The following is a 15,506-nucleotide window of genomic DNA, read 5'->3' on the forward strand; positions in this document are numbered from 1 at the left end:
TGTCTTTTGTAGATTGTTGGTAAAGCTTTACTAAGGGTCTGGCTGTACGACATGTACCAGCCCAGTGGTTGTTACCACCACATCGATAGCATGCATTAGATGAGGTTCCACTTTTCTTTTTACCTCTTTCATCATTGGACTTCTTTTCATTATCATGCAACTTCCTTCTGGTGGGTTCTTTTATTTTTGAATTGAACACCATGATAATTCCCCTGACCATATGCACGTCCACGACCACGTCCATGACCACGACCACGACTACGACCATGACCACGCCCACGTTGATAGCCACGACCACGATCGTGTCTTCCACTTTGGTCATTATATGTTGCCACATTCACTTCTGGGAATGGGGTTGTACCAACCGGACAAGTTTCATGGTTTTTCATTAGTAGCTCATTATTTTGCTCAGCCACAAGCAAATAAGATATTAAGTCACTGTATTTGGTGAAGCCCCTTTCACGATATTGTTGTTGCAAGACAATGTTTGAGGCGTGAAAGGTGGAGAATGTTTTTTCCAACATCTCCTTATCAGTAATATTTTCACCACATAGGATCAATTGTGACGTGATTCTAAACATTGCTGAGTTATACTCACTTATAGACTTAAAGTCTTGCAACCTTAAATTAATCCATTCATAACGAGCTCTTGGTAATATTACTTTTTTCTGATGGTCATACCTTTCTTTTAAATTGGTCCATAGGACGAGTGGATCTTTGATAGTGAGATATTCATTTTTCAATGACTCATGAATATGGTGGCGTAAGAAAATCATTGCCTTTGTTTTATCTTGGGTACTTGTTTTATTTCCTTCTTTAATTGTGTGCCCAAGCTTATTGGCGTTTAGATGGATTTCAGCATCCAAAGCCCATGACAAATAATTTTTTTCAGTGATGTCTAAAGCCATAAATTCAAGCTTTGCAAGATTCGACATGATTATCTATATTAAAGAAATATGCACGGATTAATTTATGTTATTCAAAATTATAATCCAATTAAATAATATTTAGGATAACAATTATTGACTACAAATAAAAACGCTATCACATCTTATTTAACCTTTTGCCCATTCTAAGTAAATTATTTTTACTAAGAAATATACTTTTAATTTTTTTTTCAAAATCAACAGAAGGCTTCTAAAAATAACTTACATCTTGGAAACATAATTAAAGATTCCTTCTCAAGAGAACTTTTTTTTAGAAGTAGACAGCCTATAATTAAATTCTAAATATTGTTTACAAAGTTTAGTACACAGTATGTCCACTCATATATCAAGGGTAGTTAATAATGTGTTAGTTAATCATGTAGACACCCGAAATGTATATACACGAAATAAACATAAACTAAATATGATTGTGTTTAACATTATATTATAAGGGTAGGGTTCTAGAGTGAACAACCTCCCAAGAGTGAACCGTGTGAACTGATCTGGACCCTTGATTTTCATCATCTTGAGATTTTAAATGAGTGACATGATGGTAAATAGTTGATTAATTTTTACTATTTAATTAAATGGAAAAGGGTATATTAGTCATTCCTTCTCTTCCATCTTCTAAACATAATTCAATTCCCTCAAATATCGCATATGTCAGTTACCAAGTAAATCATTGTTCCAAATTATAAAAATCCTTATTCTCTCTCTCTCTCTCTCTCCCTCTAAGAGCAAGTCGACAACGATTCTGATGCAGATGAACATCATCCTTCTACCGTGTTTCTACTTCTAGTGCCAAATCAAGGTATATAATAGTGGTTTCTTCTTGCTCTGTTTTGTGTCCGATTGTGTATCCTTCTACCGTGTTTCTACTTCTGGTGGCAAATCAAGGTATATAATAATGCATATTGTGGTTTCTTCTTGCTCTGTTTTGTGTCCGATTGTGTATATATTTCATTGTTTCCCCCCTTTTTGTTTCACGTAAAATCTAGGGTTTGTAGTTCATAGTTTGTTGAAAAGAAACTTAAATTGTTCAATATATTGAGTATAAGTTGCTGGATTTAAGTGTGATATGGTCGTTTTTGTATAGATTAATATTCGATTAAAACATGTACTATGTTCTTTACACAGATTTGTTGACCCATGTTTTGTATAAAATTGTTTATGTACACCTGTGTACAACGTGATTAATAAGCCTGAGACTTTGGAAAATCGTTTGGTGTCTTTGTTTATTTTTTTTTGATATTAAGGTTGATTTAACAGAACAGTGGATTGTGCTCTGTTTTTTAAGGTATTTAAGGCTGGTTGTTTGGGTGAGTTGTAAAGTCATTGTTGTACACATGCGTATATTGATGTTAAGCTGATTTGAACTAGATATGTTCAGTAGACTACACTTTTTTCGAACCATATGTTAGTTTTGTACGGTGTACACATGTGTATATACATTTTATTCAACTAAGTACACATGTGTACTCATATGTGACATGTTGTTTATACTCTGTTTTTAGGCATTATAGTCTGTTTTTAAGTAGGTTCATTATAGTCCGTTGTACACAGGTGTATTTTTCCGAGATACACATGTGTATGATACTGTTATACATATATGTATGTACACAGTGAACACATTTTCTAATGTAGTTGAAATAGCTAATACTTTATTGAGTAGACAATTTGTGTTCGAAACCGCATGTGGTGTTAGGATGTATCATTTCCAAGTGAAGGATTTGCAACCAATTAAGTGGATTAATGATGGAGTCATCAATTGCTTTGCATCAATGCTAAGACCACACCGTACAAAGTGGTAACCGACATGTGAATACATACGGTTTTATTCCTAAGTGGACATACTATAACTGATTATGACATGATCATTGATTTCAGAAGGATGTTTTCACAAAGTATATGAAGCTAGTTAATCATCCAAAGTATCGGCAAATTGAAAATGCAGTGCCACAAAGGTTGGAAGAAATTCGCGATGAAGTTGCTAACTTCAAGCGCTAACAAGCATCGTGACCGCATATTGGCCGAAGCAAAAGAATACGGGTAGGCGTGCAATTTGGGTTAATTAGTACGTTTGATGGTTGTTGACAACAATATACGTTTGATGGTAGTTTGTTTTGTTATTTTTTTGGGTTTGTTATGGAATGTTTGTTTGCTAGGTTTGATACACATTATGGAATTGGCTTTTAGTTGATAATATAATATATTTTACTCATACCTACCCTATGTATGTATTCAGTTTGTAATTTTGGTACACATATGTATAAAGTGTACAATAAATGATTCACATATTAGCAGACTTAGTGCATAATGTAATAGAATTAGTACACCTGTGTAAAGTTTTTAAGGAAGCTAACTACAATTGTACAAATTAACAGGAGTTGGCATTTTTTGTACACATGTATATGGTTATGTGTATACTATGTACATATGTACACTGGTGTGTATATACTACAGTACACATGTGTACATTTATTTGTATAATCGTTCACATGTGTACACTTCAAAGAAATAACCATACTAATTATGTATGCAGTAACAATAGCTGGTAGACTTTTCTGTTTTCAAGTTGAAATTATGGTGCTCCAACGTTTGTAACATCTAAAATATAACATCAGCCATATTATCCTTACGTTTAGGAATATATATAACCAACAGGTATGAGTTTTAAAAGAAAATAAACATTGGAATTAAATAAATGAAGGTTTTTAATGAATCTATATTTCGCTCACATTGTCTTCGCTTTCTAATTCTTCAATTACGGACTCCGTTTCTTCGTCACGTTCTTCTTCGGTTGATGAATCATCCACAGTTGTGTTGCCTTTTTTTAGCGGACAATTCCTAGCTACCATTTTTGTCTGAACCATAATTCTTCTGGCAATCTGGGTTCACTACCACTGGGAAACATGTATCTGCTGGTGCTGAAAATTTGCAATATAAGCAGTTAAGCACCAAACTTTCATTGAAAATACATTAAACCGCCTAGGCTTACACATGAGTTTGTTATGATAGTTGGTTCTGCAATATTAAAACATATCACATTTGAAAATGCTCAATGAGTTTCATGGTACATATAATATTTAGTCATGTACCATTAATTTAAACAGCCAAAGGTGATTTAAGATCAAGATGCACTCTTTACCTCTTCAGGCAATGAATTGTCCATATTGAAGTCTACGCTTGTGGAACCTGGAACCAAATCTTGCAAATATTGCATTTTCTTTTTTAATTTCTCCCTTCTGGCCTACCATATCACCAAATCAAATGATCATAAAGTTTATATACATGTAGGGGTGATTTCACCCTTTTTGACATCGATGCTTAGTGAAAAACATAGATTCGGTAACTTACTCTTTCAGCTCAGCTATGGCTATCGGTTGCTTGCCCGTGACAAGCCCTCACATGAATATAAACAGGTTTTGGATCCATCTTATGCTTCGAATTTCCATTGGGAATGCTTCTCCTAGCTTTGGGTTGTTCAACTGAGCCCGAATCGCAATCAACACTCTGCTTATGAGAGTCCAGTTTTACAACATCAAACTAAATACCAAATGAAAGGAATACTAAAAAAGACCCAAAATGTGACCATGATCGTAAGTTTTTATAAAGAAATGGCGTTTATGAATTATGAATAAATGCTCATGAGTTTGACCCGTTTGGTGTTTAATTCAGCTAAAGTCATCCATTTCAAGTTATTAATTTCATCAACAATGGAAGCTTACAAAAAATATCACCCTGATGTCGTAAGAAAAGCATGATTAACTTCAAGTCCTACAAAAATCATTCTTACTGCTTGATTAGAGACTTCAATTCTTGCAAAAGATCGTGTTTAAGTGTACACCATGATTCTAGATAGATTGTGATTCATTTAGCACACATTCAACAAGAAAAGTCATATAAATTTCACACAATGTATAATCAAGGCATTTCATCAAACATTTGTTGTGCATACAAAGATGAACAAAAAAAATATCACCTTGATGTCGTAAGAAAAGAATGATTAACTTCAATTCATACAAAAAAATCATTCTTAATACTTGATTAGAGATTTCAATTCTTGCAAAAGTTGAACCATCCCTAAATCATTCTTACAGCAAATTAAGCACTGTAATTCAACCAACCAATTTCTAAACACCGAATACATCAATTAGCAATTTCTAAACCCTAGAGGATGTTGGTGGTGTTGGCGGATGGTGGTGATTTGGGTGGCAATCATAAATCGAGTAGAGATTGAAGATCAGAACAAGAATTACCTGGTTGTGATGGTGGCTGATCTGATAGTGGCTCATGTTGGAAGAGAAAGTGTAAAGTTGGAACTTGGTGGTGGTGGTCAAAGAAGAAGTAGTGGGCAGATGCAATTGCCGGAGAGAAATATTCGAGCTTTTGATGAAAAGAACGTGATGAACTGGGTATGAAGTTTGATAAGAGTTGAATTCAAAATCTGGAGAATCTCTTGATAATCGGGTTGTTTATTAGACAACAAAGAAAAAAATATTTACGATTAGGATTTAAAAATAGATTAGGTAACTGATTTGAATTATTAATATAATGATTTAAAGTTAATTTTATTATATAATTACAATCCTACCCTTATAATATTTAAACAAGATCAAGGGCTAGGATAAGTTCACACAGTTCACAATGGAGAGGGGTGTTCACAATTGAACCTAACCCTATATTATAATGTGTAATATTGTTAACAAATATTTAAAACATATGAAGGAATATAAATGTTATAGAATATGGATAGTAAATCGATTTAAATCAATTAAATATTTTAAATGAATCAAAGCTACAATAATTTAATAAGAGTATTGATGTGCATAATGAATTTTTTTTACTAATGATTACTAGATGGAAGGTCTTTCGTTAGATTATAAAAAAAATAAAAAAAAAAACGTGTCTGATGGATTACCCTAACTTGCTTAACAATATGAGGCGCCAAGGTAATTGTTATAGTTATTTTGCAAATTGTCTTCATAAAAGTGACGTACCATTTCATACAAGTTTGTTCTCTCATATTAGATTACTATTTATATAAATTGTAACTACTCTTTCAAACTTGTGTCAAATAAAAAAAATAAATAAATAAAACATTTATTTTAGACCTTAAGATGGATAGTATGAACAAGTCTCTAACACAACCCAAAATAGTATGAATTACAATATGGATCATGTATGAGAAAATAATGAATAATGATAAAATGGTTAGAAATATATTATACCTTACGATGGTGTGATCCAAAGCAATGGCGCTTGTGATAATACGATCCAACTCTAAAACAAGTCGTGCTGATAACGTGTTTTGTAACAACTAGCCTATTAAATTATAGAGATAAGAAAGAAAGATTGGGGAGATGGATATATCTTATTGATGTGTAAAATGGATTACATATATGCCTCTATTTATAGGCTTACAAGAATGGGGGTTAAATATATGGAGAGTCATAAGAAAAGTGGATAGTTACACAATTAATACATAATAATTCATAACAATTATTAACTTAAACCATTGATCAATTAATCTTGATTAGTTCTTAAAGTTCTGAAAAACTTTATGAGTTCTGAAATAATCTCCATCCTATATAGCACACAACTAAGATTAAATGATTGATTACCATTTGTTGTTCGACGTCTTTATTTTGCGGGCATTCCGACGCATTCATTGTGTCCAAAAATCCATCGGGTAGTAAAATATCACCAGTCAGAAAATCATTAATTCCTAACTGAATAGGAACTTCCGAGGAAAGCTGCATCTATAATAATAAACCATTGTTATAATATAAAACAAATAAAAACTAAAGTGATATAAACTACCTTTGGTATATATGGATCAACAGTCGGTGTCAAATTACACGTGCGTGTTTGGGGTGGGGTTTGAAATTCTTTAGATGTACGGTGAGTTTGTGCATCCAAAATCTACAATTAATATAAATATTATAGTAAATGATAATATAATAAAAAAAATAAAGTAATATATAATTTGTTTATCAACTAAATATACCTTAATTGCCTTTCTTGGCCACTGAATAAACTTTCTTAAAGTATGGTTCATCAATAGCATTTTACCTTCTATACAAGTCTCGTCAGGGACCTGAATACCCATAAATGTTGGAAGAACATGATCGACTTGTACCTTCACGCAATGCTCATGCATGCGAAGGTCATCATCCAAGTATCGAAACTAGGATATACAAGACCGTAGGCTATAGGTAAATCAGCACTCGTCTCACCGAACCACCATAATAATTCACAACGGGATAAATTATGCAAAACTCATTCACTTCTTCGGAAGTATGTCCTTCAACAATACTACCCTCAGGCTGACTACGATTTTTTACATAACCTTTTAAGAAACCCATGTATCTTTCAAAAGGGTACATGTAGCGTAGAAATACAGGACCACAAGCCTGAATTTCTCTTACAACATGGATTACCAGGTGAACCATCACATCAAAAAATGACGGCGGAAAATACATCTTAAGTTCACAGATCGTGACGATTATTTCTTTTGTAAACTTTCAAGTGATTGAGGATCAATTACTTTCAAATGAATTGTGTTGAAAAACAAACAAAGCTTTGTGATTGTATGTCGGATTTTATCTGGTAATGATCCACGGATTGCAATTGGAATCATATGTGTCATCAGAACATGACAATCATGAGACTTCATACCAAGCAATTTACAATCTTTCAACGACACCAACCTTTTAATGTTTGCTGAATAGCTGGATGGCACTTTAATACTGTGTAAACATTCACAAAACATTATTTTTCCTTGTTTGACATTGTATAGCACGCCGGTGGCAGAAAAAAACCTTTGGGGTGCGGGACAGGATGAAGCCCTTCACGTATTCCTATTTCTTGCATGTCTTTACGGACATTGATCCCATCTTTAGTTTTCCCGAGAATGTTTAACAATAATCCAAGCAGGCTTTCACATACATTTTTCTCAATATGCATAACATCTAAGCAATGTCTAACTTGCAAATGCTCCTAGTAAGGTAAATCCCAAAAGACAGACTTTTTTTTCCAAATGTTGGATGGCTCAGGATGAGTCTTTTTCCCCTTTGTTTTTTCCCCTGAGGTTTTTTCCCCAACACGACATTTAAATTTCTTACTCGTGAAAATGCATCAAATTCTTCCCTTACTTTTCCATGCTCAATTTTTCCATCAAATTCCACTGTTCTGTTCCGATAATCATGATTTTCCGGAAGGAATCTTCGATGTCCCATGTACACGGTTTTTCTACAATTACTTAACCATATCGAACTTGTGTCATCTTCACAAATAGGACAAGCTAGTCTACCTTTCATACTATATCCTGAAAAATTACCATATGCTGGAAAATCACTGATAGTTCAAATATCATGGCAAGCAATATTCTTTCTTATAAGAATCATACACGTTAACACCTGGGCTCCATAGAGTTTTATGTGACAACTATACTCTGTAATCGATGTTCAATATAAAAAAATGTTGATTATTAATAAAACAATGTGTTTTGGTGTTATTATGTGTGTATTTATGTTTGATGATTTTACAATTTGATTCGATTCCGATATCAAGCTTTAAATCGCTTTCAGGAAAGTTATACGCAAACTGGTGCGTAAACGCAGTCAGTTTAACGCGACAAACACTCCCGAATAGTGAAATAGGCTTAACATACCTTAAATAACCTTCACATAACTTAGAAATAAGTTTTGTATGGTTTGGTGTGTCAAAATCAAGTTTGTTCGATCGTAGGGACTATTTGTGTCAAACTGCGAAACTATACCGATTCGTATAGTAACGAACATTCCGGAACTTGATCATAAGTTAAACATACCCTAAATATCCTTTACATAGCTTAGAAATATGCTTTGAGGGGTTCAGGATGCTAAAATAAACTTATTTGATCAATAGGGACTAAAAGCGTCAAAGAAGTGCATAAGTTTGCATTTTCGCGCATATCGTACGTTCTGAATATATCCGGACATCCAAAAATCTATGTAATCATTTAAATATTTTTTTTTAGTGATTGGCATGATAAAATTCCATTCGTCACATAATTTCGATCGTTTTTGCGTTCGTTACGACTTCCATCGTAATTAACCGAACGACGCAATCGTACGACCAAACGAGCCGACATCCGAGATGTTTTTTGAGCATATTTTAAGCTCCCTATACTTTAACTTCATTATAGGGCTTTGAAATGGGGTTAACGGGGCTTAAACGTGTCAAAATGTATCGAAAACCAAGTTTGGGGCTTCAGGGACTAAAATTATCATTTTCTGAAAGTGCAGGTCTGATAGGCCCCTTATGGACCGTATGTGAGACCCCCTTGCGGTGCGTATGCAGTGCCTAGATCAGCAGAATTGCAGAAACATTGAATTTGGCCAATACCACCTATTCTAATGGTTTTAATCCTTGGTTTTGCACTCTATGGACTGGTATTTGTGTACCCCTTGTATTCTAATACCACTAGCCCACATGTATGGCTTAGATTGTTCCCTCTTTAGCAAGGAATGATCCTAACGGTTTTGCGAAAACTATACAAAGCCATGCTTCACTCCATTTTCTGCACCCTTGATCTGATTTCTCTAAGTTGAAGTTATAATACTTCATACCTGAGATTTTAAGATCAAGTTCTCCCTAGCAAGGACCCTTTGTAAGCTTCTTTCGTTCTTTTATCGCTTTTCGAGCGTGAAAGTCAAATAGTGTTTGACTTTCTGCTTTGACCACGTGTTGGTCAAGACGAACTTCGTTTGAACTTCGCAACGTGAGCGTAATCACGATGGTTATAGTCCCGTGTGACTATACCTACTGATTACCATGTTTACTAGGCGTAGTGACGAGTTGTAGTTTCGGTCAAAATGCGCATTTAAGCGTATTTTGCAACCAAACTACTCTTGGGTATCAAAACACTTTGTTTTAATATCAAAACCTGTTTTCTAACTTAGTTAAACATGTTCCAACATGTTTAGCTCGTCACTTATAGTTTAGTGCTTGTTTCGAGTCGTAAGTCAAGCGGTCTAAACCACCGCTTAGACATTCGAACTCGACACGTTTGGTCAATCATTAGGATCTGACCAAGCATGATTAGTGACCATAGTTGCATAGGGAATAACCTTCCGAGGTTATAACTTATGGTCACCTAGTTTAAGTAGTTGTATGATAGGTAGTTTATATGCCTTAGGAAAATAACCAAAATGCCCTTTTCATGCATAATTGGATTTTAAGCATATGTAACCTAAACATTTGTCACCTAACTGATTATGTAACATAATTAAACATGTTTAGGCATATAATACTTGTCATAGGACTAGTTAAACGTCTCGAACGCGCTTTTGCGCTAACGACGTGTTAGAGTAGCGTAAGATACCTTAATGGTTTCGTAACGGGTCGAAAGCACTTAGATTAGGTTCCGATCTAGAATGTAGGTGTGACACCTTTGTCACTTCAACCATCAAACAATTACCAAACCAATGAAATATTGTGTTTCATACTTGGGATTTTTATAAATATGTGTATCATTTGCACATATCAATTCTTGTTCGATTTCGGGCCCTAAATCGCTTTCTAGAAGGTTATACGCGCACTGATGCATAAATATAACCAGTTTAATGCAAAAAACACTCCGGAATAGTGACATAGGCTTAAAATACCTCAAATAACCTTTACACAACTTAGAAATAAGTTTTGGAAGGTTTGGTGTGCCGAAATCAAGTTAATTCGCTTACAGGGACTAAAATTGACAAACTGTGAAAGTATTCCGATTCGTACTGTAACTAACATTCCGGAACTTGATCATAAGTTAAACATACCCTAAATATCCTTTACATAGCTTAGAAATAGGCTTTGAGGGGTTCGGTATGCTAAAATAAACTTATTTGATCAATAGAGACTAAAAGCGTCAAAAGTGCATAAGTTTGCATTTTCGCACATATCTTACGTCCTGAATACATCCGGACATCCAAAAATTTATGTAAGCATTAAAATATTTTATTTTATTGTTTGGCATAAGAAAAATTCCATTCGTCGCGTAATTTGGATCGTTTTTGTGTTCATTACGATTTCCGTCGTAATTAACCGAACAACACAACCATACGACCCAACGAACTGACATCCGAGATGTTTATGAGCATATTTTAAGTTCCCTATACTTTAAGTTTATTTTAGAGCCTTGAAATGGGGTTAACGGGGCTTAAAAGTGCAAAAAAAAAATCAAGTTTTACAAGTGCAGGGACCATTTTTGAAATTTCTGTCAGATACATTGAACTTGGTCCACTTTTGAGATTTGATGGTTTTAACCCATGGTTTTGCAATATCATGGGCTAATATTCAATGGTTTTTATTATATCATGGACTCATTCTAGGGGCTCCCATGGCTTTACAAAACCATGGGCACATGTGTACGGTTAAGATTAAAGCACGTTATTCGACGAACGATCTTAACGGTTCCATGAAATCTATAAATACCACTCCATTCTCATTTGCAAAACCCACATTTGAATCTGATTTTGGCCCTCTAAGTTGGAGTTCATACTTCATACCTGAGGGTAAATCGGATCAAATCTTGCGGGGACCTTCTGTAAGTATTCTTTCGTGCTTTTCTTTCGTTTTAGCGTTAAAGTCAAACTGTGTTTGACTTTCTGCATTGACTAGTTTATGGTCAATGCAAAGTTCGTTTGAACTTCATAACGTGAGCGTAATCACGATGGTTATAGTCCCTAGTGACTATACCTACTGATTACCACGTTATATAGGCTTAGGGACGAGTCGTAGTTTCGGCCAAAATGCGTATTCTTGCGTATTTTGTAACCAAACTACTTTTGGGTATCAAGACCATTTGTCTTGATACCAAACCTGTTTTTAAACTTTGTTAAACATGTTTTAACATGTTTAACTCGTCACTTTTAGAATTGTGCTTGTCTAGGGTCGTAAAGGTAAGCGATCTAAACAATCGCTTATGCTTTCGAACCTGACCCATTTGGTCGATCATTAGGATCCGACGAAACACTTTAGGCGACCATAGTTGTATAAGGAATAATGATGCGTGTCAGTGTATATATGTTTTTAGATATATATTTAAGCCCGTTTTACACTTTTAGCCAAGTTTTAAATTTATAAAACACGATATTCACTAACACTAAACACACATATGGGCAAGTGCACCCATCGTGGACGTAGTATAGTGTTGGTAAGATACCGAGGTCGTCCAAGGACACAAGAGCTTTTAATACCGGTTTATCCTCAACGTCTAATCAAATCAAAAAGTTAGAAAAATGTTTTAAACTAATAAAAACTAACTAAATGCTGAAAATAAAAATAAAAATAAAAACAGATAGACAAGATGAATCACTTGGATCCGACACGTGTATTAGTATAACCTTTGATTATTTTCGCACTTTTGCACTTGTTTAAGAGATTATCTTAGTTATTGTAGTAGGCCCCTCTTTTGAAGGCGACGTTACCCTCAACCCAGTAGTTTGAGTCAGCAAGGATACAATCCTAAAGGGTCGGATTATTGAAAGATAATGAATTAAGTTATTAATGCAAATTATGGTAGGCCCCGCTTTTGGCGGTGACGTTACCCTCGGCTAAGTAGTCTGAGTCAGCAGGGATACAGTCCTAAATAACCGGGTTATAGTATTAATAGTAGTTAACTTATGAGGGGGTCAAAGAGTTTGGATCCCCGCCATCCAATACCTATGGGCATTGAAGGAGATCCTACTAAATTTGACCCAGGTCCCAAGCAGGACCTCTAAACGCTGAACAAGGGCAAGACCCTTACCAAACCGTTCCCTTAACCCCCGACCAGGTAGCCAACATACCTCCATATAGACCGTGGAGATATGAATGGTGAAAATCTTTTATTTTATATAGACAGTAAAATAATGCCAAGACACCACGGACAAACGATAAGGAAAGATCACCTTCAACATAAGTAACTAGTTATTAAAGTCATTAATACAAAACCAAATAAAAAGTGCAAAAGATTAAAAATAAAAAGTATTATACTAAACACTTGTCTTCACCAAGTGATGTAAGAGACTTAGGCAAACATGGCCTTGATTGTCAAGAACTCTTACGATCAATCTTGGATCCCGAGACGACTCACACACTCTACGATGGACAATGGATGATGGTGGTGGATGATGGTGTTATGGTGGTGGTGGGTGGTGGATGAGGTGTGAGAGAGGTGGTGTGCCAAGGGATGAGAGAGAATGAAGCCAAGCTCCTCTATTTATAGGCTGAACAGAAGGCTGGACACGGCCCCGTGTCCGCTGGACACGGCCCCGTGCCCGCCTGACACTCTCTCTCCTCATTAATTGTAATTGCGAATTACAATTAATGCGCCTGCTGTACTTTCACCACGCCCCCGTGCCCGCTGGACACGGCCCCGTGGTGGGCAATGGAAGCTTCTACTGGTTTGTCTTTTCTGCTGCTTCCTGGGCACGCCCCCGTGTTCGCTGGACACGGGGCGTGTTCAGACTCTGTTTCTTCTCTTTTGCCTTGGGAGATGCCGTTGAGGGTCCGGGCAATCCACTTTTGTTCCTTTTCTTGTATTTATGGTAGAATTAGTAGTCTTTTTGCTTCTTTTGTGATTTTGAGCTCAAGTCATCCTGAAAATACAAAAGGAAGACAAAAACACTATTTTTCCAACATTAGTACTTAAAAAGGGTTAGTTTTATGCCTTAATTGATGTGATTTATATGTTGCATTTTACACACATCAAATACCCCCACACTTGAACTTTTGCTTGTCCTCAAGCAAAACTCTTTAAATGTGGCTTACACTCCCAAATGGAATAGGTAGAAGAGAAGTTTTTTAGCTTGTCCTAGAGTGTCGGGAATCCAAGGTTTTTATCGGTTTTATTTTTATTTATTTACAATCCTATTCGTTATGATTTATTTTGAACTTTTCATAAGATAAATTACTTATTTGGGCATAGCATGCCTTATTAAAATTCCATTTATATACAAGTTCACATACCTCACGGGAGATCACTCAACACTCGGCCGAAGGTGTATATTTTAGTGAATCACTCGAGAGCGGCACGGAACTTACGTCTTCCATAGGCTTGCCAAGCAATCAATCCTCCTCCTTTTTAACTTTTTACCTTTGTAAATATCAAGAGGACTTTTTGGGTGAAGGCTTGGGTTTAAAGGTGGGTAGTTGGTTAGTGGTTAGTAAAAAGGGCGAAAATCGTAACAAGCGTCGGTTTTCATGAAGCACCTTGTTTTTAGTGACTTTTTATTTTGAAGTATTTCTCCAAACAAGCTTTTATAGCTTTTGTTTGTTTTTGACTTCATCATATATTTTTTTTTTTTGATCGTCACATAAAAAGGTGAGTTTACTAAAAAGCGAACTTCTTACTAAAAAAAATAAATAAAAAGGTTTTTGGTGGGTAAAAAGGGTTTTGGGGTAATGAAATGAAAGGTTTTGGCTCAAAGGGGCTATCTACGGGGATTTTGGGTAGGTAAAAAAAAAATGAAAAATAATGGTTTTGAAAGAAAAAATGGTTAGTCCTAATGCCTCCATCATTTACTTACTTGGGTTTAAGTTGGTAAGGACCGGGAATGTATCGTCGTGGCAAGTTCTAGATTTGTAAGGACCGAGCGGCTATTCACACAAGAAACGAAAAATGAGCATTTAATCTAAATATGTGTATTTTTATGCTCAATAAAGGCTCAAAACTCACTTTTGTGGGAATGGGTTTTTAATGTGACCAAGCATATATAATCGAATTTTTAAACTAGACTTGTTATGCCGTTTCATAATTTTCTTATGTTGGTTCCTTTTTTTATCACGACGCTATCGGTTGTAAACTTGTAAAAATATAACCTTTTTAGAACTTGTTATTCCCAACTTAAACTAAGATAAGTAAATAAATAAAAAAATGAAAAAGTTTTTGAAAAAATTTGGGGTGTTTAGCGGTTCCAATAGAGTTTTGTGTAAGGCTTGTGTTTAGGATTTTGCAAAATTTCAAGGTTTTAGCATCCCCCCCCCCCCACACTTAAATTACACATTGTCCTCAATGTGTCCAAAAATAAAGTTTTTGGTTGATTAGAATGTATAAAAGTGTGTTTAAAAACAAAGGTTTGTGTTACTGGCATTCTGGACACGGCCCCATGTCCATTGGACACGGCCCCGTGGTGAACTGCCAGTAACGAAAACTTACAGAAGGTGGACACGGGGGCGTGTCGGGTGAACACGGCCACGTGTCGGGCAAAAAATTGCAGGTCAGTAGCCAAACAGCAGATCTGGGAGATGGACACGGGGGCGTGTCGGCTGGACACGTCCCCGTGTGGACAGTCTGTTAGCCCGAAAAATAGGTTTTTCTCCCGGTTTCTCCATCCTGGGGCTGCAAGTGCTAATGTTTAGCACTCTAACCCTTGCTTTGCACCTGTTTAATCATTCAATACCAACCAACCAAGCACAAACCATCCTAATTTACCATTGTCAAGCATTATCCAAACATAAAGTAAAAACAAAATAAAGATAAAAAGTAGTTAGGGAAAGTAAATTGTTCGACAAATGGCACGCAGGCCATGAATTGTTTGATAGATAAGAAGGGCACTTAAACCT

General features: G+C 35.5%; 1 protein-coding gene and 1 long non-coding RNA gene across 2 annotated transcripts; both read right to left on the bottom strand.

Moving 5' to 3' along the window:
• Window positions 1-152: 152 nt before the first annotated feature.
• On the bottom strand, window positions 153-935 carry LOC110942907. Its single transcript, XM_022184670.1, has one exon. It carries the CDS (start codon window positions 933-935, stop codon window positions 153-155), a length of 783 nt encoding a protein of 260 aa, XP_022040362.1.
• Window positions 936-3,508: 2,573 nt separating this feature from the next.
• On the bottom strand, window positions 3,509-5,359 carry LOC110938707. Its single transcript, XR_002591611.2, has 4 exons — window positions 5,186-5,359; window positions 4,284-4,439; window positions 4,075-4,176; window positions 3,509-3,853 (listed from the first exon to the last, which is right to left on the bottom strand). It is a non-coding gene; the product is annotated as an uncharacterized LOC110938707 (long non-coding RNA).
• Window positions 5,360-15,506: the final 10,147 nt, after the last annotated feature.

Source organism: Helianthus annuus, chromosome 5, assembly GCF_002127325.2.
Source record: "Helianthus annuus cultivar XRQ/B chromosome 5, HanXRQr2.0-SUNRISE, whole genome shotgun sequence".
NCBI classification, from domain to species: domain Eukaryota; kingdom Viridiplantae; phylum Streptophyta; class Magnoliopsida; order Asterales; family Asteraceae; genus Helianthus; species Helianthus annuus.

Bases quoted from the DNA above. Each gene is read 5' to 3' on its own strand.
- LOC110942907 (XM_022184670.1), bottom strand. From the start codon at position 935: ATGTCGAATCTTGCAAAGCTTGAATTTATGGCTTTAGACATCACTGAA.